Raw genomic sequence first — 25861 nt, forward strand, 5'->3', positions numbered from 1 at the left:
GATAAAATGTTTCCTTTTAAATGACAATGTTTTATCATTATTTGATATTTTTCTACTCCTCCCACCAAATACTTCTCAGTGCTGTGAAAAAAATCCAGTTATCTCTCACTGATAGATGCTTTGGCAACCAGCATAAAAATCTCCTGTTCAAGTAACACTGTAATGTTTCCATTGACTGTAACAAAGGCAATATATTAAAGCTAAATGTCAAAACACAAGGGATATGGGGTGCACGGGTGGTTCAGTGGTAGAATGCTCACCTTTCATGTGGGAGACCTGGGTTCAATTCCCAGACCATGCATCCACCACCACCACCCCCCAAAAATGCAGGGAATATGGGGGACGAATATGGGATTCTTGGTGGAAGAAATGGAAATGCCCTCATGTAGACTGTGGTGGTGAAGGCATGGCTATGTGATTAGACTAGGAACCATTGATTTTTTTTACTTAGGTTAGATTGTATGGTATGTAAATAAAACTTTAAAAATGAACAGAGAGGTACAAGTGCTGGAGAAAATGTGGAGAGATGTACCTATTCATTGTTGGTAGGGAAGTTAAGAGGTCAGCCCCTCAGGAGGGCAGAGTGGTGGCTCCACAAGAGGGGTGGGGTTGCTGTATGATCCTGCAAACCTGTAGTTAGGTGTATATTTGGTGAAACTGAGACCAGGAACAGGAATGGACACTTGCACACTGATATTTATGGCGGCAGTGTTCGCGATTTGCAATGCATGGAGGTAGCCTAAGGGTACATCAACCGAGGAATGGAAGAGGAAATGGCGTTTATACATACATTGGACTATTAAGTGGGTACAAGAAGGAATTAAGTTGTGAGGCATAAAACTAGGTAAATGAACCTTGAGGACAGTATGTTGAATGAAATAAACCAGAAACAAAAAATACAAATATTATTATGCCTCACTCATATAGACTAACTATAATATGCAAACCCTGAGAATTGTACGCGAGAGCATAGATCATCAAGGGAAGGCCTACTGTAAAGGTTTCCAAATTGTAAATTCTTACAGCAGTCACATCCATTCTTGAGTTGTAACTTACTTCTAAAGTCTGAGATGCTGAGTTATTTGCATATAACCTGCTCGTTCGCTGGAACTATGGATATTTATGTGATACCTGAGACTCAGAGCTAGAGTTCTGCAGCTATGAAAGTCAGCATCACCCCATACAGCAGTTGTTAAAAACACTGAAAAAGTGATCAGACTTCAAGTAGAGATATGACTGAAGCTGAAATGGGTAGGATTATGGTAAATCTGACTCAAGGGTAAAGGACGATATTGACTATATCAAGGGTAAAGGATGACATTGACTGGGGAGGGAGCTTTTATCTTTTTTTAATCTGCTTTTACTTTTCACTATTCAAGGTTTCACAGAGTGCTAGCCTCAGGCCCACACCACTTATATTTAACTCTCCTCCCCCATACAGAAACATTAAATGATTTTAAAAAATAGAAAATATTTTTCTCACCAGGCACACAGATGATACACCCAAGCCAAAATTGTTGTTTATGTGCAATGTAGGCCCACACCAGGGGTACATCCAGACTTGTGTAAATAAATAATATAATACATATATACATACATATACTTAACTTTTCCTATTTCAAAACAGATAAGACAAATCTAATTAACTCCAGCTCACACTTTGCAACAAGAGTGCAGTCAGCAGCAGCCAGAGGAGACTGTGCCTTGTGGATGCAGCTGATGCTGACAGACAGACAGCAAAGCCACCCGGGGCCACTGGCCCTGTACTCAGGGGGAAGTCGCTACCTCCTGCCTCTAGCCCCAGTTGAGCTCTGTTAAGCTTTGCTCCTGGGCTGAAGAGCCCGGGAAGGCCTTTGAGGGGTCAGCAGCTTAGCCAGGTGGATCCCCAGTCTGCTGCTAATTCATTAGGCCCACTCGTGGGCCTCTAAAACTGCTTCCTGAGCCCCAACTCCAGGGTCTCCTAAAAGCTGAGAGAAGCTCAGGATTTTAAAGCTCCTCAAACCCAGGCATTTGGGAACCGCTGAGCTAGCCGCGCTATACCCTTGAGGCCTAAGGCTAAGCCTGGACCAGTTCACGCTGAGTAAGATTCCACCACACCCGCTTCTGGCACCCACTCTCACAGCAAGTTTTCAAAGGTTAACAGTTCTGGAAAAGGGAGATCAGGCTTATACCTTAATCAGGACTTGCTTGAAGAGGTAGGACCCAGGGAATTGTACAAATTCTCTTTGACCTGTTTTCCCCTTGTCCTGAGACCAGGATGAGTGGAAACAAATGCCAATCTTTTTTTAAAAAAAGCATTTTTAAACACATCTTGAGGCTCAGCATATTTATTTTATAGAGGTTGGGTCAGTTCTCCTGAGCCGTAGAGGTTCATGTAAGTAGTTTGGTTATATACATATATATATATTTAATATTAACTATATTTTAAAACTTCAACTTCTGTGTGAGACTAAATGAAGAGATGTTTACTTGGTGCAAAATTTGTATTTTCAATAGCCCACTATCTAATTTATCATGTATGCTTATTCAAACATCATAATTACATAGAGCCTTGAATAGGAAGTGAGATTTTGTTGGTTTGTACAGGATGGTGTGATGCCCTGATACATCCCAGAGTAATCTGGGCTGAAGATTTTAAAGTATTTACAAAATATCCTTGAGAGACTGGGGGAAAATGTGGAAATATTAAGCTTCCCCACCTGGGGAAGACCTGATATTCTCACAATATCAGGTCTTTGATATTCTGACTGCTGATTTGATGGGCCAGGCCCTCAATCTTGGGGCTTGCCTTTATTTCTGAAAAGAAGCAGCTAAGCCTAGTTATGAGAATGCCTGAGAGTCACCCCCAAAGAACCTCTTTTGTTTCCTCAGATGTGGCCTTTCTCGCTAAGTCAACTCCACATGTGATCTCACTGCCTTCCTCCCTACATGGGACATGACTCTCAGAGGTGTAAACCTCCCTGGCAAAGTGGACATGCCTCCCAAGGATGAGCCTGGTCCTGGCATCATGGGATTGAGAAAAACTTCTCGACTGAAAAAGGGGTGAGAAATGAAACAAAATAAAATTTCAGTGGCTGAGAGATTTTAAGTACAGTCAAGAGATTATTCTGAAGGTTATTTTTATATATTATATAGATATCCCTTTTCAGGTTTTGGTGTATTGGAATAACTAGAGGGAATACCTGAAACTGTTCAACTGTAATCCAATAGCTTTGATTCTTGAAGATGATTGAATAGAGCTTTTAAGGTATGACCATGTGATTGTGAAAACCTTGTGACTAATACACCCTTTATTCAGTGTATGGACAGATGAGTAAGAAAAAAAAAGACAAATAAATAATAGGGGAGAGGGGGCTATGGGATGTTTTGGGTGTTCTTTTTTTACTTTTATTCTTTTTTATTTTTGGAGTAATGAAAATGTTCAAAAATCTATTGTGATGATGAATGCACAGCTACATGATGATACTGTGAACCACTGATTGTAAAAATTGAATGATTATATGGTATGTGAATAAAATTCTTTAAAAATCTATGTTTAATGGAATTAAAAAAGAAAAAAGATTTAAATTTTGAAGTGGGAGAAGAGTAACTCAGACATCTATCTTGAATTCACACAATTTCACTTCGATAAGAAATTTCAGATTTAGACCTATTGCTATAAGGCAGGTGAGTGACAAATAAGCATTACCATTTTCATCCTCACTGGCATTAGGGAGGTACATCAGAAAGAACTCCACTCCTGACTGAGAAAGTCTGACTTTGGTAATGTGGAAGGTAGAACTCACTTTTGGAACAAAGTGTGCTCTCTGACCAAAAAAGTAAAATGCTCTCAAAGAGAAGCCTGCATCAAGCAACAGCAAATTAAACCACTTAGTCTGGCAATAGAGGGTCTTGACCAAACCTGAGTTTCCTTAGAAAAACTCAAGGGAATCTCCAATCTAGAATCTTCCCTTGTATAACTAATTGGATGATGGAAGCATAAACCAAAGGATTTTATCTGCCCAAGGAAGGGCCTGTTTCCAAACAGCTTCTTGAACCCAATAAGAAAACGACTCTAATAGACAAAAAGGGAAGGACACAGGCTCCAGCATCAGATGGCATCCTGGTTTTACATACGCACTAGAAAACAGTGATTTACCTGAATCCTCAGTTTCCATGTCTACAAAATGGTGACAATACAGGTTATTATGAGGATTAAATATGAGGCATTTCTTATAAGGTACTTAGTATGGTAGCTAGCACATTGGAAGTTCTCAATAAATGCTTTTGTTTTTTTTTTGTAAATATTTTGGTTTCTTACCACATTTATATATGTCAATATGTCTTAGTATAATCCAAACAGGCCCATGCACCACCCAATTCAAGCCCCTTGCCCACAGCCTAAAGACCCACAAAGGAAGAATGTTTTTCCAAATACATGACTATAAACTCTTTTTATTCAGCATAAATAATTGATCTATGATTGAAATTACAGTCTGAATAAAAGGGCCCGCTGGTATAGTATGGCTATAAAACTTATGCTTTTCTACTCAAGTCAATTCCAAAGTGGAGCTTGTAGTGAGATAAATGAATATTTGAGATGGAGAATATCTGACCAGTCTTATTCTTGATTCCACAAAATGCATCAGTCCAGTGAATCCCTCAATTTAAAAAATGAACAGTACAGGCACATGAAACCTTAACAGTAAAATTTTGTGTAGATGACAAAACGGTAAGCTCTAAGATTTTCATTTTTCTTAGTTTTCAAAAAATGCTTCTCCAAAAGGGAAAGTAAAATGCAAATTTCACATGTATAAAATCAAAATATTCCAAATGTTTTTACACATATCTTTCAAAGCTCTGATCTCTATGCTGATTTTCATGAAAACTTAATACTTTGGAGAAATTCTATTTCAGAACCACAAAAACATTCTTCTGAAATCACTATGAAAAAATATGTATAAGAATATTTATAGCTATTTATATTTCAAAAGATCTTTAGGCTTGAATATTCAAAAAGTGACAGCATTTAGTATAAAGTGCTATCCCAAACATATATAACTTCATTTTAACTCTTAGTTTTTACAGATATTTTCAAAATATTTTTTAAATTGCAAATGACAAAGGAAATGGGTTCACAACTAGATTCTCAAACTTAGTAAGGAGATAATAGATAACACTCAAATTTCTCTTTGGAAAACAACTATGAAATATTATAGTTTTCTTCCCATCAAATCAAGTCATTATTCATTCTGAAAGTAATGTATTGACATGTAACTTTACAAAATAGTCCAGTTATAGGCCATGACTCTTGCTGAGCATGCTCAGTCAGCCCAGAGCCTCCCTCATTGCTGTTTCCTGACCATTACCCTTGGCAGGGCACTTGTGAGGCCTCTTGGGGGACAGTGGGATTAAATGATCTTCAAGGTCAAAATATTTCCTTACTTTTCATATTTTCAACTTTTGAATAATTAAAATCTCCTTTCAAGTGCATAACTTGCCCCTATTCACAGTGAAACATAATTTGGGATTCAGGATTACAATTCTATGGATTTAAAATGTTTAGATGAGGGGGTACAAAGGTAGTTCAGTGGTAGAATTCTCGCCTGCCATGTAGAAAACCTGGGTTCGATACTTGGCTCATGCACTTTCCCCCCCAATTTTTTTTTTCAACAAATGGTGCTGCAATAACAGAATAGTTACATGGAAAAAGAATGAAATGTGACCCCCAACATACAGCATACACACACACAAAAAAATGTATAGAGTCAGGCTGGGGAATTTTGTCCTGTTCTTTTCTCTCCATGTCCTCCCCTTTTAATCTGAAGATTCAAAAATAATCCCAAAAATGATCTTCATTCTAAAAATAGGAAAGTGGAGAATTTGAGGACAAGTAAGCTGTTATAATTCAATGAGTTAAGATTTGTGAAAGAGTTCTATAAAGTGTAAAACCACTAACCTTTTTAACCCTCTCCTCCCTAGCCAAAGTTGCAATGAATGAGAGTGCTAAAATGCTGAGGTTAACCCCTGATGCCTTCTTATTCCGTTGAAAAGGTCCACTAAGTTTCTAATGATTATAGAGAGATGAGCAGCAGTGGACATCAGATCAAGAATTAACACAGGGAGAAAGGAATCTCACCTTTAGATTTTATTTTTCAGATAAAACCCCTAAGTCCTGCCTTGGTTAATGATGAACCTAAGTGTCTGGTTTGGAAAAAAAAAAAAAAAGCTCACCAGAAACCTGCTGATTCAAGAATTCAGTTCCTGCCCGGTTGGAATGCTGCCAGCACTTTTCTGTTCCTAACAGGAATGTATCTACAGTTCAAATATGAACTTTTCTCTGAAGAAAAAAGAAGTGGGCGGGGGGAGGGAGTTGTAGTGTTATTAACATTACAGGTAAGATTGCGAAATCACCCATGCAAATTTAGAGTGTTGCATGTATTAATAACAGAGTTGAGCCTGGGACATTGTCTTAGGAAAAGAGATTCAGTTTCCAGTGTAGAATTACAAATAGAATACCTTACTAGACACATTTTAAGGTCCATTCCCCAACCACACATTTCATGATTCCTTGGATTCTCAAAGTGGTATCTACCCTTTGGCAGAGGCAAGGGCTGATTGGAAGATTAAGAGAAAAAAGACATTTTCATTCTGTTTTAATCATTGCCTCAAGGACTCTAAAGTATTCCTCAGCAATCCTGTTTTAAACCCTAATGAAAAACTCTACCATGAGAAGAGTTTGACATCTTCACCCTCCACCACCATACCCAAGCTAACCTCCAAAAAGCATAACGTAGGCACACTTACATGTGAATGCTTCTCCTTACGTTCTGAGGAGGGAGGGTGAAGGAGAAGTGACTTTGGGACAAAACTTACTGCCCAGTGGCACCTGCTTCATTTGTGACATGAAATCATCCCTAATTAGAGCCAATTACATCAGCTTATATTTCCCATGAAGCGATACTCATTGCCCAAAAGATGCAATGATTTCAAGTGTGAGTAAATATCTCCAAACAAGGAAATTCTAGGCCAGACCATTTTTCTTTGTTATTTGCTGTTTTCCTCTATAAAAATGTAACAAATAAAATAATAAGTTTTTTGAATGGCAATGCCTCTGCCAAAATAAAATGCTTCAGAATCATGTACAATGCAATCCAACAGCCCCACCTCTCCCAGCCCTGAAGATTCCTGGCTCAAGGCCATTGGTCATGTGGGTTTAAAACCAGTCACTGCTGTGGCCACAAATTCACAGTCCTTCCGATCTAATTCTCTTGCTACAGAATAAGCCATCAATCCATTGGTCAGTAGCTGCAGCTTGGGATCAGATTCTTTAGCAAGGAACCGCAGCTTAGTTTTTTTCATCTTCTTTACAAGTCTAGCTAAGCCAAGCAATACTGAACTAAATATCATTGAAAATCCACAGAGAAGAAATGCTGCAGTGTAGCTGCCAGTCATATCCACCAGCCATCCTGTTAACAAACAACAGCAAAATTATACTATTAAGTTAAAAATTCAATTTACCCATTCCCAAATCTAATAATTTGTAGGGATAATAACAATGGATTACTACCACCACCATTTAAATTTTAACACAAAAGGCAGATCACATAAAAATATTATGTGGCACCTGAAAAATCCATTCTATTCTAAACTTTCTAAAATGAATCGACTGTGGTTATATGTTCAATGCTTGGAAGAATGTCATATACTTAATAATGCAATACGTATATTATTAAACCCATGAAATCTAGTAGAAAAGATGAAAATAGCATTATTCAAAGTATTGAACCCAGGATAATTTATATCGAGTGCTATGAGAAGAAAATAGTGAAAAATGTTAGTAGTATTCCCATCACCCATACACTGGCTACTGGAGTAACATAAAAGGCTTTAAAGAAATCCAAGTTTCCAACTGAATCCAACCATCACACCCTTCCAGACTGAAAATCAGAAATTTGGGCCATCCTAGAAGTCACAGATGCAAACTTCAGAAGGCATAATTCTGTAACTACTGATTTTTTCTTTATCTCCTTTTGCAACAAATTAATATCCACATCTATTCCATATCTAAATTTTGAGGAACAAAGAGTAAAAATGGCACGTGAAGACTATTAAAAGCCCCAGAAAGTTTCCTACAATTCAACCTACTCTAGAATATTTTAATTACCATGTAATTTTTTTACTAGAATATTTCTGTAGCACCAAACAGAAGAAACTGAGTAGAAAGTTGTCTTTTCAAAGGTAATTAAATAAGAGAAATATTACTATAAGAATTCACCTTCAATTCTAAGCATTGTGTATAATGTCTGATTTTCCAAAATGAAGGCTATAGATTTGGAAGAATCCAGGAATGTCAATTTTATTTGCATTCTGTGACTTTTAACAGACTTTCAGGGTCCTTTTTTTGCAGTCTTTGCTCCTAAAGGTTGATGATCACTAAAATTGGCTATAATGGGAGGATATGGGAGCATTTGGGGGACAGTTTCAAAATATAAAGTATAAACATATAGTCTTTTATTGTGGAATTTAAAGTGACCAGGAATTTTCATTACAGCAGTCAAGAGCCAGTTTCCCCCAGTTTGCTGCTTTAGCAATTGCTGGGGTTTAGAAATATACCCAAAATGTATATTCACAACAGCAGCTAATAGTAGAAATTCTACCTTCTCTCAAAAAATCCACTGCCCCTCCCCCCTTCCTTCTAGGTAAATGTTTGGCTGATTTGTTTTTTGCCTATCTTCAGAGACCTTGTTCACTCTCTCAGTTTTAATTTAGGCTAATAATCTGAACCAGTTATTCTTCAATCTTTAGTGTACATGGGCCTCACAAGAAAGCTGGTCGAAAGTGTAGATTCCTGGAACTCAACCCCAAAGATTCAGGTCACAGGTGGGAGGGGCAAGGAATCTGCATTTTAACAAGGGCACCCAAGGGATCCTGATTCAGTCAGTCCTAGATGTTCCCTCTGAGAGACACTAGTCTAGATTCCATGCTCCAGGAAGGTAGGAACAGTTTCTGACCCTGTTTGCTGTTATATCCCGGTGCTAAACTAGTGCTGACTATAAGCAAACAAAAAATATTTGTTAAATTATTTGTTTAGTAGTACCTTAAATTTCTATAGCGTTTTACAGTTTGCAAGACTTTCTAGATTTTTATCCAATGATTCCTAAATCTGTATATCCAACTCTGGCCTCCCTCTTAAACTCAAATTTCATCCTGAAAATGATGGACATTTTCACCCCTGTATTTTAGATATCTTATTTTCACCTGTGTATCTTAAATATCTCACTATGTCTAAAACATCAACTTCATTCTTTTTCTGACAAAGCCGTTTCCTTCACCTTCCTTATTTCTTTCAACTGTGCCATTTTTCTCTAAGTTGTCTTTGATTCCTTTCTCTCCTCCACCTCCAAATGTTATATCCAGTTGATTTTTTTTCTCACAACTTCCTTCTTGCTACAGAGTTCTTTACCATTTCTGCTGCCACAGCCCAGGTTCAAATCTGTTTCAGTTCACTCCTGAGCTATTAGAAGGAAATCCTAAATGCCTTTTCCCCAAATTACTACATCAAATGCTAGATCACATTTTCTAAAATATGCTCTTCACCATATTACCCCTTTGCACATAAATTTTAATACTATCTGTAAACTCTGAAGAATATATGGAGCCTCAGAATCTGCCTGGCACTTAAGCCACTCCACTCTGATACCCACAGTTATTTCAGCCTCATCTCCCACCATCCCATACTGGAAATCTGTACTCCTGCTAGACTTTGCTCTGAATGTGTTTTACTTATTAATAAGTCTGAACAGCTGTTCCATTCCATTGCTCTCATCATTAGTATGGAATGAAATCAAGACCCTAATTTGGGACTTTTTCTTTCCAGGTAGGCTAAGGTTCCCACTTGGTTGGAAGAAGATTATAAACCAAGGATATGAGCAAGATCATGATGTTTTTGGTGGCCTTCGCTTTAGTTCTCTCCTTCACTCTTCTCTCAAATCATTCTCAATGTCTGCGTGTGGGTTTGCTGTTTTCACATCAATACAACAAAGAGAAGAGATGGTTGGGGGTTCTCTCTGGAAACTAACCTGCAATGGGTGGGCTCACCAAGTACGGCACTGCATGAAGGAAGTATACCACACCAAGTGCTGATGATAAAGAAGTGGTCCCCACTATTTCTGCAGTCACTACTGGGATCAAGGTCACATATGCACCATCAAAGTAGCCAAAGGTACAAGAGAAAGGCACGAGCAGGGGGAGACTTTGAAGCATTGGGAGGCAGAGATAACAGAGCCCATCTAGTCCCACGGCAAAGAGGTAGCAAACATACTGGTAATTCTTCAGACACCTGTGGATATGAAGGACAAGAATGAGTGTGGCATGCATAGGTGCTATCTAAGAACTTTAGAACCATGGCCTTGCAACAACAAGAATTGCAGTTATTTGTGGAGATGGCTCCCCATTGCATATAATCTAAATTGTCTCCCTCTCTTTCTTTTGGTATATGCAAATGCAAGAATTCTTCTCCCCAGGAAGCACAGTTTAGTGGAAAATTAGAAATGTTTAAATTCGAATCCAGTTCTATCACCTACTCACTGCCTAACTCTAACCTCAATTTCTTTAGCTGTAAAATGAAAAATAACCTATCCCATAGGATTCCTCTAAGGATAGTTGTAAAATAATATGTAGTGTATCAAGAGACTAATATTTTCTAGTAGTGTACCATAGTATGTGCTTTCACAGATGTAATCCACTGATGTCTCACATATCATAGATGCCCAATAAACTAAATGGTTTTACAAAGGGGAAACTAGAATATGAAAATATTAAAGTAATTTTCTAGGATGGTGAAGTTCTTTTACTCGGACTAAGTCTTATATTAAGATCTCCCTGGTGGTACTTCCATTACTATCAATAGCTCCAAACTCATCTATGTTATCAGTTATTTCAAAGACATCGTACTATGTCACCACTCACAGTTTATATCTGGAGTGTACTTTATACCTTACAAACATTTTTCCACACATGGCCTCATTTGAGCCTCACAAAATGCTATGAGGTCAACAGGCAAATGTTGTATTGGTCCATTTTACAGATGAAGAGCCTTGAGGCTCTGAAGGGTTAGGTAAATTTCACTAGGGCCACAAGGCTAAACAGGAGGACAAGAGCGTGGGTCTTATAAGTCTCAGACTACAGACCCCATCATCACATCTATACCAGGCTGAGTATAACTCAGTAAAAAGCACTCCCTTACACTTTCTTTTCTTTCTTATACATTAAAAATGTGGAATGGACATTAAATGTGAGAAGCCACAATGAGGAAAGCTTTCCATGGTCACAGCACAAGGTTGAGGAGTCCATCAATTAGGAGAGTATACATAGCTTACTGTCTTCAGCCCAAATAGATGAGCCTTTGCTGAATAATCTATTCAGTAGATTTCTTATAACTGTGGCTTCTAAGCCTACAATTGTAATGAAAGCATTCCCTATGTGCACTACCAAACATAAATACTGAGCTACAGATAATGTGTTATTATTGTATCGATCTTCCTGCCTAGACTGGCTTTTACTCCTCTCTTATCACCAGCCATTCTCTAGGCTGGTTCACAAGAACTGAACACCACATACTCAGCTAGAAGTTGTTTTACCTGGGGGCTGACTTGATTTAGAATGGAATTAAATCTGTCACCTTTAGTACTTTAGGCTCTCCAATTTAAATAAATACCCCATACCTTCTCCAATTAAAACCACCTAGATTAGAATGGCCATAGCCCAAATATTAGAAAGGTCATAGGCACAAATACCCCTAAAGAGTGGGATAGAAAGATCAAAGGTGATGGTGGAGTTACACAAAAAAGGTAGAATTTAATGGATGAATATGATTGCTGAATCATTAGATTGATATTTCTTTTGGTCTCCAGTATCTTGTAGCAGCTAGAGGTGGAAACCTAAAATTGTGGACTTGTGGCCCATGCCAGGCTCTGAAGTCTGTTCCACAACTGATTGTTGTCCTGTGCTTTGAGATTTATTGCTCTTTTGTGTATATGTTGTTTTTCACAAAAAAGAAAAAAAAAGTCAATTGTGATGATAAAAATACATTTATTCCTTCTAGCCTCCTATATTCTGGAGTAGCTAAAAGGAAAAATCTGAGAGGATAGTATGGTAGCCCCTGACAAACTCTGGGATCTGTCATGTAACTACTTTTGAAGAGTGCTTTGAAAACTATTGCTTTTTGTTTCTTTGTTTTGTATATATATTATATTATACAATTAAAAAAGTAAAAAAATAAAATCTATTACTATGGAGAAGAAAAAACAAAAAATCGTGGAGCTGAAACCCGTATCAAACTTTAAAATCTATTCTATCACTACTTGTTAAAATGTACTTGGAAAATTATTGCTTTTTTGTATCTGTGTTATATTTCACAATAAAAAAAAACCAACATCTAGAACAGGGATTGGCAAACTATATTCCACCATCATTTTTTGCACAATCCATGAGATAAGAATGGCTTTTACATTTTTTAATGATTGAACAAAATAAAAAAGACTATTTTGTGACACATGAAATCTAATTTCAGTGCCCATGTCTCAGAGCAATAGTCACTCTCATTTGTTTTCATGTTATCTATGGCTGCTTTTGTGCAACAACAGAGATGGATAGTTGCACCAAAGATCATACAACCCACAAAGTCGAAAATATTTGCTATCTGTCCTATTACAGACAGAGTTTGCCAATCACTGATCCAGAAGAACCAACAAAGGAGTTGCTGAAGGTTTATTAACATTATTCAGACCTCTATATTCTGTAGAATAACAGAGTAACAGGGAAGGGATGAAGGGAAACTCATGGCTTAAAGGCACTGGTGGGAGGCAATATGATTTCACAGAGTTTACCTTCTGTCGGTTAGCCATCCAAAGGTGATATTGCCGATGATATCAATTACCCCAAGTATGGACATAAGAAAAGCAGCTTGCTGGTGACTCACTCCAACACTCAAAGCATAAGGCACCAAGTACACAAAGAGAGGGCTGCAGCCATAAGCCATAAACAGAACAGAGATGGCTAACACAACAAAGTCTGGAATCAATAAAAAACTGTATTCCTGCTGCATAGAGCCACAAAGGCAGGTATGCACCCACTGTTTTGTCAGAGATGAACAAGGAGTCTCCTGCTTAAAGTCTTGCTTTTGAGTCCTACAGACATGGTTCGGCTCTGGAGTTGTCTGGTCTTCTTTAAGAGAAATTGGCCGCATCAAGGCACCACAAACACAGAGATTCAAAACAAAGCCCCCAAGAATAAGTAATGCTCCCCGCCAGGAAAACTGTTCAATAAGGAGCTGAACCACAGGGGCCAGGATGAAGGTGCCAATGCCACTTCCCGACATGGCAATTCCATAAGCAAGGGCTTTCCGTCTGCTGAAATACTTGCCAACCATGGCAATAGCTGGAGAGTAACAAAGTGCAAATCCAAGACCTAGGAATAAACAGAACTCTATGAGTGCTAGTACACCATGGGCTTTTATCTTTTAACAAGAGATAAAATCTCTGAATAAAATTATTACAATGAAAGAGAATTTGACCTTCTGTTAAACAATTTTAAAGCTGTTTTCTACACCAAACTGAAAATGAGTCTCCTCTCACCCGTCATCCACAATTTGGAATGTATAGCATTTATGATTTTCTTCTTCAGAAGAAAAACGTTAAGAAAATATGACTTCTTAAAATGAAATGAAGAACTTAGGGTGGGCCACGGTGGCTCAGCAGGCAAAGTTCTTGCCTGCCATGCTGGCAATCCAGATTTGATTCCCAGTGTCTGCCCATGTTAAAAAAAAAAAAGGAAATAAAGAACTTAAAAATCATTATATAAACTAAATTTGAATTACTAGGAAATCTTGATATTTCTGATCAAAGCTATTTATTTTCCCTTCTTTTGTTTTTGACTTAAATTGTCCAGATAATTGCCTCAAGTGAAGACTACCTGTGAAGACATAACTTTTATCATCTGGACGATTCTGCAATTTGGGTTTAAACAGCGTATCTGACTCCTTGAAAGTTCCAGAGTAATTTTACATAGTTGGGAAACATTATGCCCATTTTATATATGAACATAACAACTGAAAATATTCTCCAAGATCAGGCAGAAAAATGTAACAGTCCAGAAAGCTTTTAAAGATTTTTAGCTTCTATTCCTTTTTAAATCAAGAAAATCTGAAGTCCTTTACGCTTGATTTCATGACATCTCAAATGCCAGGGATGGAAAAGGATATACCACCTTCAGCTACAGTTTCTGTCTATAGCATAGTGAGATCAACCATCCAGATCTGCCTGGATTGAGGGGTTGCTTGGATGTAAAGTTTTCAACACTAAAACTGGGACAATGCCAGGCAAACTGGGGTGACTGGTCACCCTACCAGCTGGGCACTTTGGCTTATTAAGGGCAGACACTTTATTTAGCTGACAGAGCCAGATCTGTAGCATCATTATGGGATTAAAGTCTTTAATGGGCCTGATTCATGCTACCCTGATGGCATGGTGCCTGGACAGGAGCTAGTGCTACTCTCAACACCCCTTAACTGAAGGGGTAAATTGCTACCCCAGTTGGGGATAGTTAGGGAAGATGGGGATTGCTACCCCATCTTCATTCACCCTATGCAGTCTCCCTAAGTATGATTCATGGAATGCACATGTGTTGCTTCTTGTTGCATGGGATTCTTTATGATTCTTTAAAACGATACTTCCCTAGCATTGCACAAGAATGTGTATTATATAAGAATATTCACAAGGGGCATTCTTTTTAAATTGGAAACCCCCATTTGTCAGGCAAAAATCTTCACAATGAAGCAGAGGCAACTCAGATTGACTATTATGTTAGTGTCTTGGCAAAGATGTTGAAAGAATTTCATTACTGAAAATTTATGTCACCCTAGGTAATATCTTGCTTCTTCTGAGTACAGAATCTTGACCATACACTGCTGCCAAAGGGAAAGCCAGCAGTTACTTTTATCATGTGGCTGATTTAAGAGTGGTGATACATTTTCAGTAGGATGGAGCAATAAATTGCATATCTAGCTCTTTTGTTTAACTGTTAGGTAGGCAGACATAAGCTAGGTCAGCTAAATTATATATCTGACAAAATGAATATGTTACGAATTACTGCTCTGTTGATGGGATTAGTAACTCTGAATTCAGGTAGGGTGAGACAAGTGGTACAAAGTACCCTTACCTGTGAGAACTCCCAGAGTGAGGTAGAGATGCTTGAGACTGGTGGCAAATGAGCCCAGGATGAGACCAGCAGATGCAATCAAGCCACCCAACATGATTCCCACTTGACAGGATAAATGGTTACTGACAACACTCCCAAGTGGAGCTTCAAAAACAAATAAACAGAAGGATCTTGAGTGTGAAAAGACGGTGGTGTTACATTGGCAGAGCATTGCACCCACTCCACTCATTCTACAGATTTCGAAACTGAAGCCCAGAGACAAGAAGTGACTTGTTTATGGTCACACAGAGAATAAGTAGCAGTAGCAGAGCTGGAATTAGAACCCAAGTCTACTGAATTGCATTTCAGTGCTCATTCCTCTTCTCCATTCTATTACAGACATAATCCCAGGACTACTGGATATTTTAAAAATAATGGGCCAACTCTATTTAAACTACATATCACTCATACAGGGATGTGCCTTGTATGTTTTACATAGCGTTGACCACACGCTATTAGCAATAATGATGATAGTTAGTCAGTGGAGAAGGAAAGTGGACAGCACTGTGTGGCCAACAGTGTTATACAGGAAAAGGCTAAGGAGAAGTATCATATATAAGTTCCATAGTATGAAATAGCTTTCAGGCTTCAGGACCTCTGTGGGTGAGACATCAAACCCAGAAAATCTAGGGAAATACTTCATGCACATAGTAACATCTTGCTGGGCTTCACTCTACTTGTGGTTTGCCAATGTATCAGAATTGTGTTACCCTCAGAACATATGGATTTAATCAAAGCTTGAGGAGACCACAGAAGGGTTGTATTTCAAGGGAACATTACATGCCCAAAGCCACAAGAAGTATAGCTCCTGACATGGAGTGCAGGGTTATTTTACCCTGGTACTCTGGGTGAAATTTGAGAGCAATTCTAAGACAAAAAGCAGATTTCATTAGAAGGCTAAGTTGACTCTTTCAACTGATAACACTGAAGGGGTTTATGGGATCAAAAATTCATATATTTGAGTGTCCTGTACTGCCTTTTTTTTTTTTTTTTTACCAGTTAAATAATCACTTGGTTTTGGGGGTCATATTATTAGTCACAGCCTTTGTATCTGCATGCCAAGAGAGCCATATTGTCTTTCTCATAGACTACAGATGACTTTTTCCCCTCACTGTTATCTTTTGGAGAGTATTTATAATCTCTAAAAGAGGAGTCAGTGGCCTTAAGAGACTAGTATGGTTGTGATGCCCATGTGCCCAAATTGATGGCAAGGGTGATGGGTGCAGAAGGAATGTAAGTTTCTTTCTAAGGAACAATTCATACTGACAGTAGTACTCCTAATAGCAAGATCAGAAGAGCCAATTCTCTTGGTGTCTGTGGAGTATGATAAGTTTTGTATTGATTAGGTAGAAATTGAGACGTGACTCAAATGTATATGACAGAATCATACATCAATCCAGTGTTGTCTGTCTAGTTAAAATAGTGCATGGGTGACTGGCTATTTATACAACCTCTGGAGAAAAGGAGTGAGCATATCTCTTGAATATATATAATTCTCCAGGCTGCTGCTGCTATGGTTGTTAGAAATTGACAAAATTTACACCAAACTCAATGAAAAATGTTCCCTTCTCTGTTATAGGGGCAATCTGTTCACAAAGGGTATATTAGATGTAACTCTGCAGCCTTTTTTTCCATACTCTGAATTCATCTAATGTTACTAGGTGAGCATGCAGGTACATGGCAATGGATACAACACATCTCAAGGCCTTGCATGGAATATAAATATGCTGCTCTGACATGACCCTGCTTTAGCTCAGGATTTGCATGGGCACATGGGCATCACAACCATACTAGTCTCTTAAGGCCACTGACTCCTCTTTTAGAGATTATAAATACTCTCCAGAAGATAACAGTGAGGGGAAAAAGTCATCTGTAGTCTATGAGAAAGACAATATGGCTCTCTTGGCATGCAGATACAAAGGCTGTGACTAATAATATGACCCCCAAAACCAAGTGATTATTTAACTGGTAAAAAAAAAAAAAAAAGGCAGTACAGGACACTCAAATATATGAATTTTTGATCCCATAAACCCCTTCAGTGTTATCAGTTGAAAGAGTCAACTTAGCCTTCTAATGAAATCTGCTTTTTGTCTTAGAATTGCTCTCAAATTCCTCCCAACCAAAGAAAAACATTTTAGCACAACTCAATTCCACAGTATATACATCTTCTACTAAAAATAAATGTCAGTACATAAAATGGAATCAGAAGAAATTATTTATGCTACTGCATTAATCTAAAATTATCAAATTAATACAGTATTTCCCTTTTGCTACTGAGCTAATAGTTTTCTAAAATACTGGAGATTCATCTAAACAAAAAGGAATGAATGGGTCTAGGTGGTAAATAGATCCTTTCAATTTTATCCAATCTCAGAAACTCTAAGATACCAATTTAATAAACTTAGTTTGAAATTTAAAAAAAGGAAAATGCTCAAGGTCTGTCCTCCTCTACTGTATAGATGGAATGAGAGAGTGAATGAATTTCGAGAATACCTTATACACCCTCCATAGTTTTAGGGGATTTCTTGAATGAAATTATGGTTATAATGAATGTGTTTAGCTCATGACTGCATTATCTTATTCTTTCCCAATACTTCTCTAAGCATAAAGATTTATGTTCATGAAAAATTAAGAAATTCATAAGTTAAATTTTGAAATCTCTAGGAAGAGAACAGAATGAAAGCAACTTGAGATGTGATGTAGGTACTGTTAGCAATCATTTATGGAGATTATATAGAAATAGCTAATGGAGCTATCCAATGAATGCTTACACAAGGCTGGAAAACAAGGAGGCCACAGTATTTGAAAGAGAGAAGGCAAGCATATACTATATGGTAAACTAGTTCCAAAATTAGCAAAAGTCCTCTGATGCTCAGTGCCACTTCTCTGTATAAAAGGCCAAATAGTCTGTGTCCTTTTGAGTATTGTAACTACCTGTTCCATCTGACATCAGCCAAGGCCATTAATTCCAAAGCAATTATGGTTGGGTTTGGCGGATGTAGGAGGGATATTTTCTTTTTATATAGCCTTATCCAATTTCCAACATTGCCTTTCTGCTTTAGCAAAACTGGTAATCAAAGGTAGTGGAATGTCATTGTCATGTACAGTTTAAGACTAGGCAGTAATGGTCTATCCCTGATAAGTGATACTCACCACAGAGCATGGTCACACAGTCTACAATGGAATGAATCCACGCTGTCTGTGCATAATCCTGGGAGAAGTATGTCTGGAACTCCACAAAGAAAATTGAGATACATCTGAAAAACATAATATAAGCATTTTATATAGAAGGTGGATGTACATGGGTTTGAACCAGAACTTAAAGTTTTGGTTCAGGGTGGGCCATTGTGGCTCAGCAGGTAGAGTTCTCGCTTGCCATGCCGGATACCCGGCTTCAATTCCTGGTGCCTGCCTATGCAAAAAAAAAAAAAGGTTTTGGTTCAAGCAGCTGTTCCAGTCCACATGGGTTTTAATCTGTTTTCTGTGTTATATTACTGTACAGTAATAAGTGGGAAATTAGAAGCTGTCTATTTGGGCCATTCTGAAGGATAAAAAGAATAAGTTTTCAGCCACCAGAGGGACTTCTAAAGCCCAGTGGCTAGACTGCTGCTTTTAGAAGGCTTTACAGAAAAGATAGGTAAAAAAATATAAATTTTTTCTTATTCATCTTAATGTTTTGCTAATATCTGTAACTTCTAAGAAGTTGTTTACAAGTTAAAATTTAGCAATAAAGAGTTATACATCACCCAGCAATTTCATCTCTAATATTTATCCAAAGATCACAATCAGATAATGATGATGATGATGGTAATATGGAATATGCTAAAAGAATATATTCTGGAGAACTATTTATAACATACAAATATTATAAACAACCTAATTGTCTATCAGTAAAGGAATGGTTAAATAAATGAGGCATGTCACTATAATGAAATATTTTCCATTTATTGATTTGAAAATAAATTTATAACATAATGTTTAAAAAGTAAGTTACAACATAGTTCATAAAATAAGGCCTTATTTTTATAAAAAACATAGTTCATGGAAAAACATGTAGTGTAAGTAGAAAATGCCTGAAAGGATATACACTAAAATGTAACCTACCATTATATGTGAAAGATGAGAAATTATTTGATCATTTTGTCTTTATTCTACATTTACAATGAGCACATATTTCTTACATAATCAGAAAGACTTGTGTGTGCATACCTGTGTGTAGACAGACAGACAGAGTAAAACAAAAAGAGAAATTTTCATGTTGAAAAATAAAGATAATTACTTGGGAGAAAAAGCAAAAGTGAACCAGAAGTAATCATTTGCACTACCATACAACTGCACAACTTGGAATGTGTCTCACTCATGGTGTCCTAATTCATGAGTACATGAACAAAGTATATAAGCACAATATATGTGCCCATGGTTTTTTTGCCATGCCATTTGCATATAGCCTTAGAAATGCCTCATAAGCACAGAATTCTGGTGGCCCCACAATGCACAGGAGTTCAATGATACTCAAAGCTAGTACAATGTATATGTGTGTTACATCTATAATTCAGTAAGCGTGGGGTGGGGGTGGGGGGAAGGAAGTAGGATCTGAAGTCGTGAAAGAGGCCACACATCGTTTTGAACTAGAATTTGATTCCTATGCAGAAAGCAGGCAATGGTGCTCTAAGAAACCTGAATAGCTAAGGAAACTCGTATCTTTTCTTATTCATGTTACTTCCCTCTATTAGCCAACAGCTTATGTTGAAAATGATGGCATAGAAGGAAAGGGATTATCCACAGGTTAATCCATAGAGTTATCTACCAGAAAGCCAAAGGCAGAGGGTGTTGATAGAATGAGCCCATATCAAGAAGTGAAATAAAAACAGTTGCGATAGTTTTGTTCAGGGGTTGCACTCTCTGGTAAAAATGCAATATATGAGCTACAATATGCATATATGAGCTACAAAAACAAACTGTATAATTTGGGGAATTGTACACATAGTTATATGCTCTTATATTTACATTTAAAATTGGCATTGAAGAGTAAAATGATGGTAATAACTTTAATTTTTCTTTACTTAGGAAAACGTTAAATAGCAAATTGAAAACAGCATGACCAGTTTAGAGAGACCACTGAAGATAGGAAAACATTTATATTTTAGTGCCTTTAATGATACTTTTTTTCTCACTTTTTGAACAAGAGATCTCATATTTCCTTTGTGCACTGAGTCCCACAATTATGTTGCTGGCCCTGATGTTAAGAAGAGAAAAGGGAAAAGGATAGGGAACTAAGGTCTAAGTCCAGGTTGAGTTCTCAAGAAGCAGATTCTGGGATGGAGTTTGGCATGTATAGGAGGGATCAACATTTATAGTAGGAAGGGGAGGGAAGCAGCACTAGGCAGAGGAAGAAGTTAAATTGCCATGCAGGCCCGACAAAATCTCAGTTAACCACAAATGAAATGGCTGGGCCTTTATGCTCCCTCAATCAGTCACTGGAAGTGGACAGCCAGCAAGTGCGTACTCTTGGGAGAGGCTGCCCCAACCCTAAGGGCACTGACAGCTGCAGGTCTCCTGCTGACTGCACACCCTGCAAGAAAGACCAAGTGACACTTGTTCCTTCAACATGCCCCCATGCTTTTTCACATCTCTGAGCCATAAAAGGTTCCTTCTTTTCTAGAATGGCCTCCCAGCCTCCTTCATTCTTTTAGTCTCAATATAATAGATAATTCTTCCAGGAAGCCTTTCCTGACAACCTCATCTGTGCTGATACATCCTCCCCTACATGTTCCCATTGCACCCTGGACACTTACTGCATATATTGCAATTCCCTTTGTGTTTGTTTCCATCCTCCACTACACTTGCTCTGGTTGTTCTATGATAGCAAAGACCATGTCCGCCTTGTCTCATATTGAATCCCAAGTGTCTAATACAGTACCTGGCATTTACTGGGTGCTCATTAAATATTTGAATGCGAGGGAGGGATGAAGGGAGGAGGATTAGCATTGGTAGAGAAGCAACCAGAAGATAAGGAAGTGAAATGGATGAGTAGACACTAAGTATGAATGAAAAAATAAAGAAGACTGATGGTAGCTAGATAGAAACATGTGCCTAGATGAGGTAGAGATGTGAAGAATCTGACTATGTTTATAGGCAGAAGGAAAGAGTAGGAAGAAATGATGCTGGCGATGCAGGAAAAATGAAGGACAACTGAAGGAAAGGGGTCCCAGAAGATAAGATATTCTGGAATTTAAAATCATAATTTTTTCTGTTCACTAAATCTTTGGGGGGGAATTTAGCATTTGTGTGACTATGTTTGTCACTTGTGACTTTTTTTTTTTTTAATCTTGTTTTATTTTCTGAACTGACTTGAACCAGACATATCAAAGTACTTTAGGGTTGTGAAAATTAAAAAATAACACCTGAGATTCTTATCTAAACATGTGAACAGACTTGCAGAGGTAAACTTTTCAATAACCCTCACATACACACACTTCTGAATGATTATGACTTTCATGGACCATGAAGGAATATTAAGTCACTTATTATTTGTTCTCCAAAGTAAAAAGTACCATAGAACTCTCTAAATGATAAAACGTCATGTTTTATGCCTTCTAAACAAGTTTTTTTTGTGTGTACATGTGTTTCTCACTCTGAAAGTAATTTTGATCTTTCTTTGGGATGCTTGTAGAATTACAGACATCAGGAGAGCTGTGTTCTGATCACTGATTATCACTCTGGATAACTGAGGGTACTTGATAAAGCCTTTTAATCTCTCAGAGTCTGTTTCCTTATTTATAAAACAAGCATTTGGTAAAAATGAAAGTATCAATTAGAGTAGGCTAGATTATGCTGTAGTTGTGAACAACTCCTAATAGCCTTCCAAGGTTTCATGGTCTCCATTCATAGGAATGTGGAAACAAAATATCACCCAAGCTTCATCTGTTATGAAATGACATTTTCAAAAATACTTTCTCTCAAGAGGCCAACCTCTTACTGTTCTTCTTGCCACTCTGCTATGAAATTCTGTTTCTGGCTCCTGTAGAAGCTGGGTGCTGAAAACATCTGCCATTTGTTAAAAGACCTGTCGTTGGTTAATGAAGCTATGCACTAAGTTAACAAAGGAAATTATTTAAAAGGGAGTGTTGCCTAGTTGTAAAAAGCACTGCCACTTGCTAATTATGGAAAGTTGGACACTTAACCTCTGTGTTGTTATGAGTAAATGATTTAATCAACAAATGTGCTTGGAAGCATGCCAATGAACACAAAGTAAGTACTCAGCTAATGTTGGCATGTACAGGAATTTAGCTATTGTCAAAAGAGCTCATATTCCATAGGGCTTCACACATGCATTACAACTAAGTTAACTTTGACCCAAAAGACTTAAAGAAATGTAGGTCTCAGAGATAAAGGTTGTCATTAGACACTTAAACAGACGTTGCTTTTCAGATATCAACTCCAACTCAAGCAGTCAGTTTACTAAAAGAGTAATTAGACAATGAAATATGATTCTTAACATAGATATGTGTTTGAGAAGATGTCTCAAAGAAAAAATAAGTGCTCAGTACACATTAAAGAACAGAGGGAGTAAGTAAGTAATAATGACTGCTTTAATAGCCTGTTCAACTTTAAGCTTTGTGTGAATTCTGTGTGGAAGGCAGTATTACCAGTTACAAGGCATGGTGGTTTGGAGCTGTATGTATCCCAGAAACACATGTTCTTAAAGTTAATCCATTCCTCTGTATGTGGACCCATTGTAAGTAGGGCCTTTTGATGAGGCTACTTCAGTTAAGGTGTGACCCCCCTCATTAAGAATGGGTCTTATCCTCTTACTGGATAAGTGGAATGACTACAGAGAGAGAGAAAGAGAGAAAGCTTTGGAAGCAAGAAGCTGAAATTAAAGAAACCTGGAAGGATCAACAGACACTGTCATGTGCCTTGCCATGTGTCAAGGATCACCGGCAGCTGGTCTTCAAGGAAGAAAGCATTGTCTCGATGAGGCCTTGATTTGGATATTTTCATAGACTCAAACTGTAAACTAATAAGTTTCTTTTGTTTAAACCAACCCCTTTCATGGTATCTAATTTAAGCAGCCGGGGAAACCAAAACACATGATACAAATTTCAGGCCATACAAATTTTAAATGGCCTGAAATATATAATATTAACATGGCTTGATCATAACTGTAGAATGGTTTGTAACGGCAAAATCCAGGAAATAATATAAGTATCCATCAATATAAATGTGTTAATAAATTATAGATACCTCCATATAGTGGGATTCTAAGCCACTATTTTTCCAAAGGAATAGAGACAATTGTGCTGATATGGAAGGATTTCTAAGCGCTATTAAGTGGGAGAAAAAAATGTTCTTAACAGTGTGCATAATCTGGTCCCATTGCTGTAAATAAAAAATATGCATTTATATTTGGATATAATTTTTTTTAATTTCTGGACAGAATTCAAGAAATTTAACAAGGTTAAATTTAGGCAGTGAAACTGGGATTCAGGAAATTAAGAAAAAAACAACTTTTTATTTTGTATCTTTCTGTATTGTTTGAATTTTTACCATATGAACGTATGATTTTGTTTAATTCTATTTTTAAATAAAATAGAACAAATAAGTAATTTTCCAATAGACACTGATTATCTGAAATGAGCAAATCACCCTAGCATCTGTTTTCTTGTTCCCATCTCCAGTTCTCTTGGCTGTTTCCTGGTTCATGACATTTATATTCTGATGCTGGCTGCATCTTAACACTTCTCTCCTCTGAGTTTATTCTGCTCAAATAACCTCCTCTTAGTATCTCCCAGTTATCTCTGATAACAGGCCTTTGCTCCCAGACACAAATATCTTTTCTGGCTATCAGCTAAACCCTTGCCAGTTCTGAAACAAAGATTGCCTACCAGGACCACAAAACAAGCAAAAGATGAAACACAGGGCAGTTGGAAACATCTTTCTCTTTCATTTCTACCTGGCCAAATCCTTCCCATTCCTTGATTCTCCATTCAAGGGACAACTTCTTAAGAAAGCCTGCCCTGAACTCCCTGACCAGAATTAATCCCTCCCTCATCTGTATTATTTTACACTCTGTTTTTACCTAACATAAATTTAGTACCTTTTAATTTGTTTTTCACAGTTACTTAGGCCTGAGCCTACCATACTCTATCTTTGGAAGCACCTAGCTCAGAGCCTTGTCCTAAAAAAATACCAGGTACATATTGGTGGACTTGACTTCAATTCAAATTGAAGTTGAAAATGTAAAGGTACAACCTAAAACAAGATGCAAGACTTTCGGCCCTTGATAGCAGCCATGGGCTCCATTGGTCATCCCACTGTTATTGAGAAAATTGAGATTCAATATCCTGCCAAACAAGACAAACCATTTAAGATGCTGAGGAATGTTAAAATTATCAAAAAATGTGTATCCCTTAGGTAGATCACCAATTTTCTATGGATATTTACCCCAAGTTAGTGTCATAGCTCCAGAGAACAACTTTCAAAGAATCATGACACACAATCTCTCCCAGCCTTGATGTGCATTTGTTGGTACATGAATTGGAGGTAACATCAACCATGGCCAGTTGCCAACAGGATAGAGAGGGCAATTTCCCTATGAAAGGAATTTGGAGACAGTTGATCCCCTGGCACCACATCTTCTCCTCACTGACATGAGAGCCTCATTGATATGAGGGGGTAACCCACTTTAAAACAATGCTTTCCATGACCAAGGCATTTTAAAAACAGAAAAATGTCTTATATTACTGGGGTAATTCTAGAGGATAAACTGCATAGTTTTGTAGGAGACAAGGGATTGGCTTCAGCATTACCTCTAACCTTCTCTCTCTCTCTTTATAACAGAACCAAAAGTGGAGATTGAAGAAAAGCCCCCAAAAGTCACTTCCCACAATGAAAAGGTCCTAATAGGGATACATATGTGAGTATGCAGGTGTGAATAAATTCAATATCGCATAGAGTGTATGGAGGAACATGCAGAAGTGTGGTGTCTGTATAAGAAATAGCAGAATAAGGAAACTATTTAGTTATGTGTTAGAAAAAGCCATTGTGGTTTATCTGTATGTGTATGTCAAGAGTCAGTGGATTGTGAATGTATGCAGTGGCAAATAAACAAGATAAATAAAACAAAAAGCTAGGACTCCAGTCTAGCTTTATTCTACTAGCCATTTAAATGTAAGTCAGTCAAACTTGCTGAACAGCAGTGTCCTAATCTATAATATGAGAGTAAATACATCTATTCTGCCCAAATCACAAGGCTCATATGAAACAATGTAATTGGGGGAAGCATCTTATTTTCTCAACCAGATGTACTATGGACAACCCTATAAGAGTGCAACTTCAATATGAAGACCCTATTACCCAGAAGATATCAGCAGCAACCCTCCTTATTAAGACTGAGCCCATTCCAGAACTTCCAGAACTTTCCCCTCATGGGTTCACACCTGAGAACCAAGAGGAAAGAAATTCCTTTTAACTCCACCACCTCCTCACACATAAATCACAAGACCCAAAATACACATGGGAGAAAAACAGACGCAACATCAATCACATTATTTAAAAAATATCTATAGTTTGTCAAAATCAATTAACCCTTCTTGTAGCAAAAACAACCAACCTGATTCTT

General features: G+C 37.6%; 1 protein-coding gene across 3 annotated transcripts in view; it reads right to left on the reverse strand.

Moving 5' to 3' along the window:
• Window positions 1-4414: 4414 nt before the first annotated feature.
• The window catches only part of SLC16A12 (solute carrier family 16 member 12), an 80149-nt gene continuing 58702 nt past the window's right edge, over window positions 4415-25861 (reverse strand). For all 3 annotated transcript variants that reach the window (XM_077125377.1, XM_077125375.1, XM_077125376.1), the window contains 5 exons: window positions 18391-18494; window positions 15199-15342; window positions 12870-13449; window positions 10062-10321; window positions 4415-7448 (listed from right to left, as the gene is read on the reverse strand). In XM_077125377.1, coding sequence (XP_076981492.1) covers window positions 7186-7448; window positions 10062-10321; window positions 12870-13449; window positions 15199-15342; window positions 18391-18494 — 1351 coding nt within the window. In that variant the 3' untranslated portion in view covers window positions 4415-7185. The remainder of the gene's footprint in view (window positions 7449-10061; window positions 10322-12869; window positions 13450-15198; window positions 15343-18390; window positions 18495-25861) is intronic.

This window comes from Tamandua tetradactyla, chromosome 13, assembly GCF_023851605.1.
Source record: "Tamandua tetradactyla isolate mTamTet1 chromosome 13, mTamTet1.pri, whole genome shotgun sequence".
NCBI classification, from domain to species: Eukaryota; Metazoa; Chordata; class Mammalia; order Pilosa; family Myrmecophagidae; genus Tamandua; species Tamandua tetradactyla.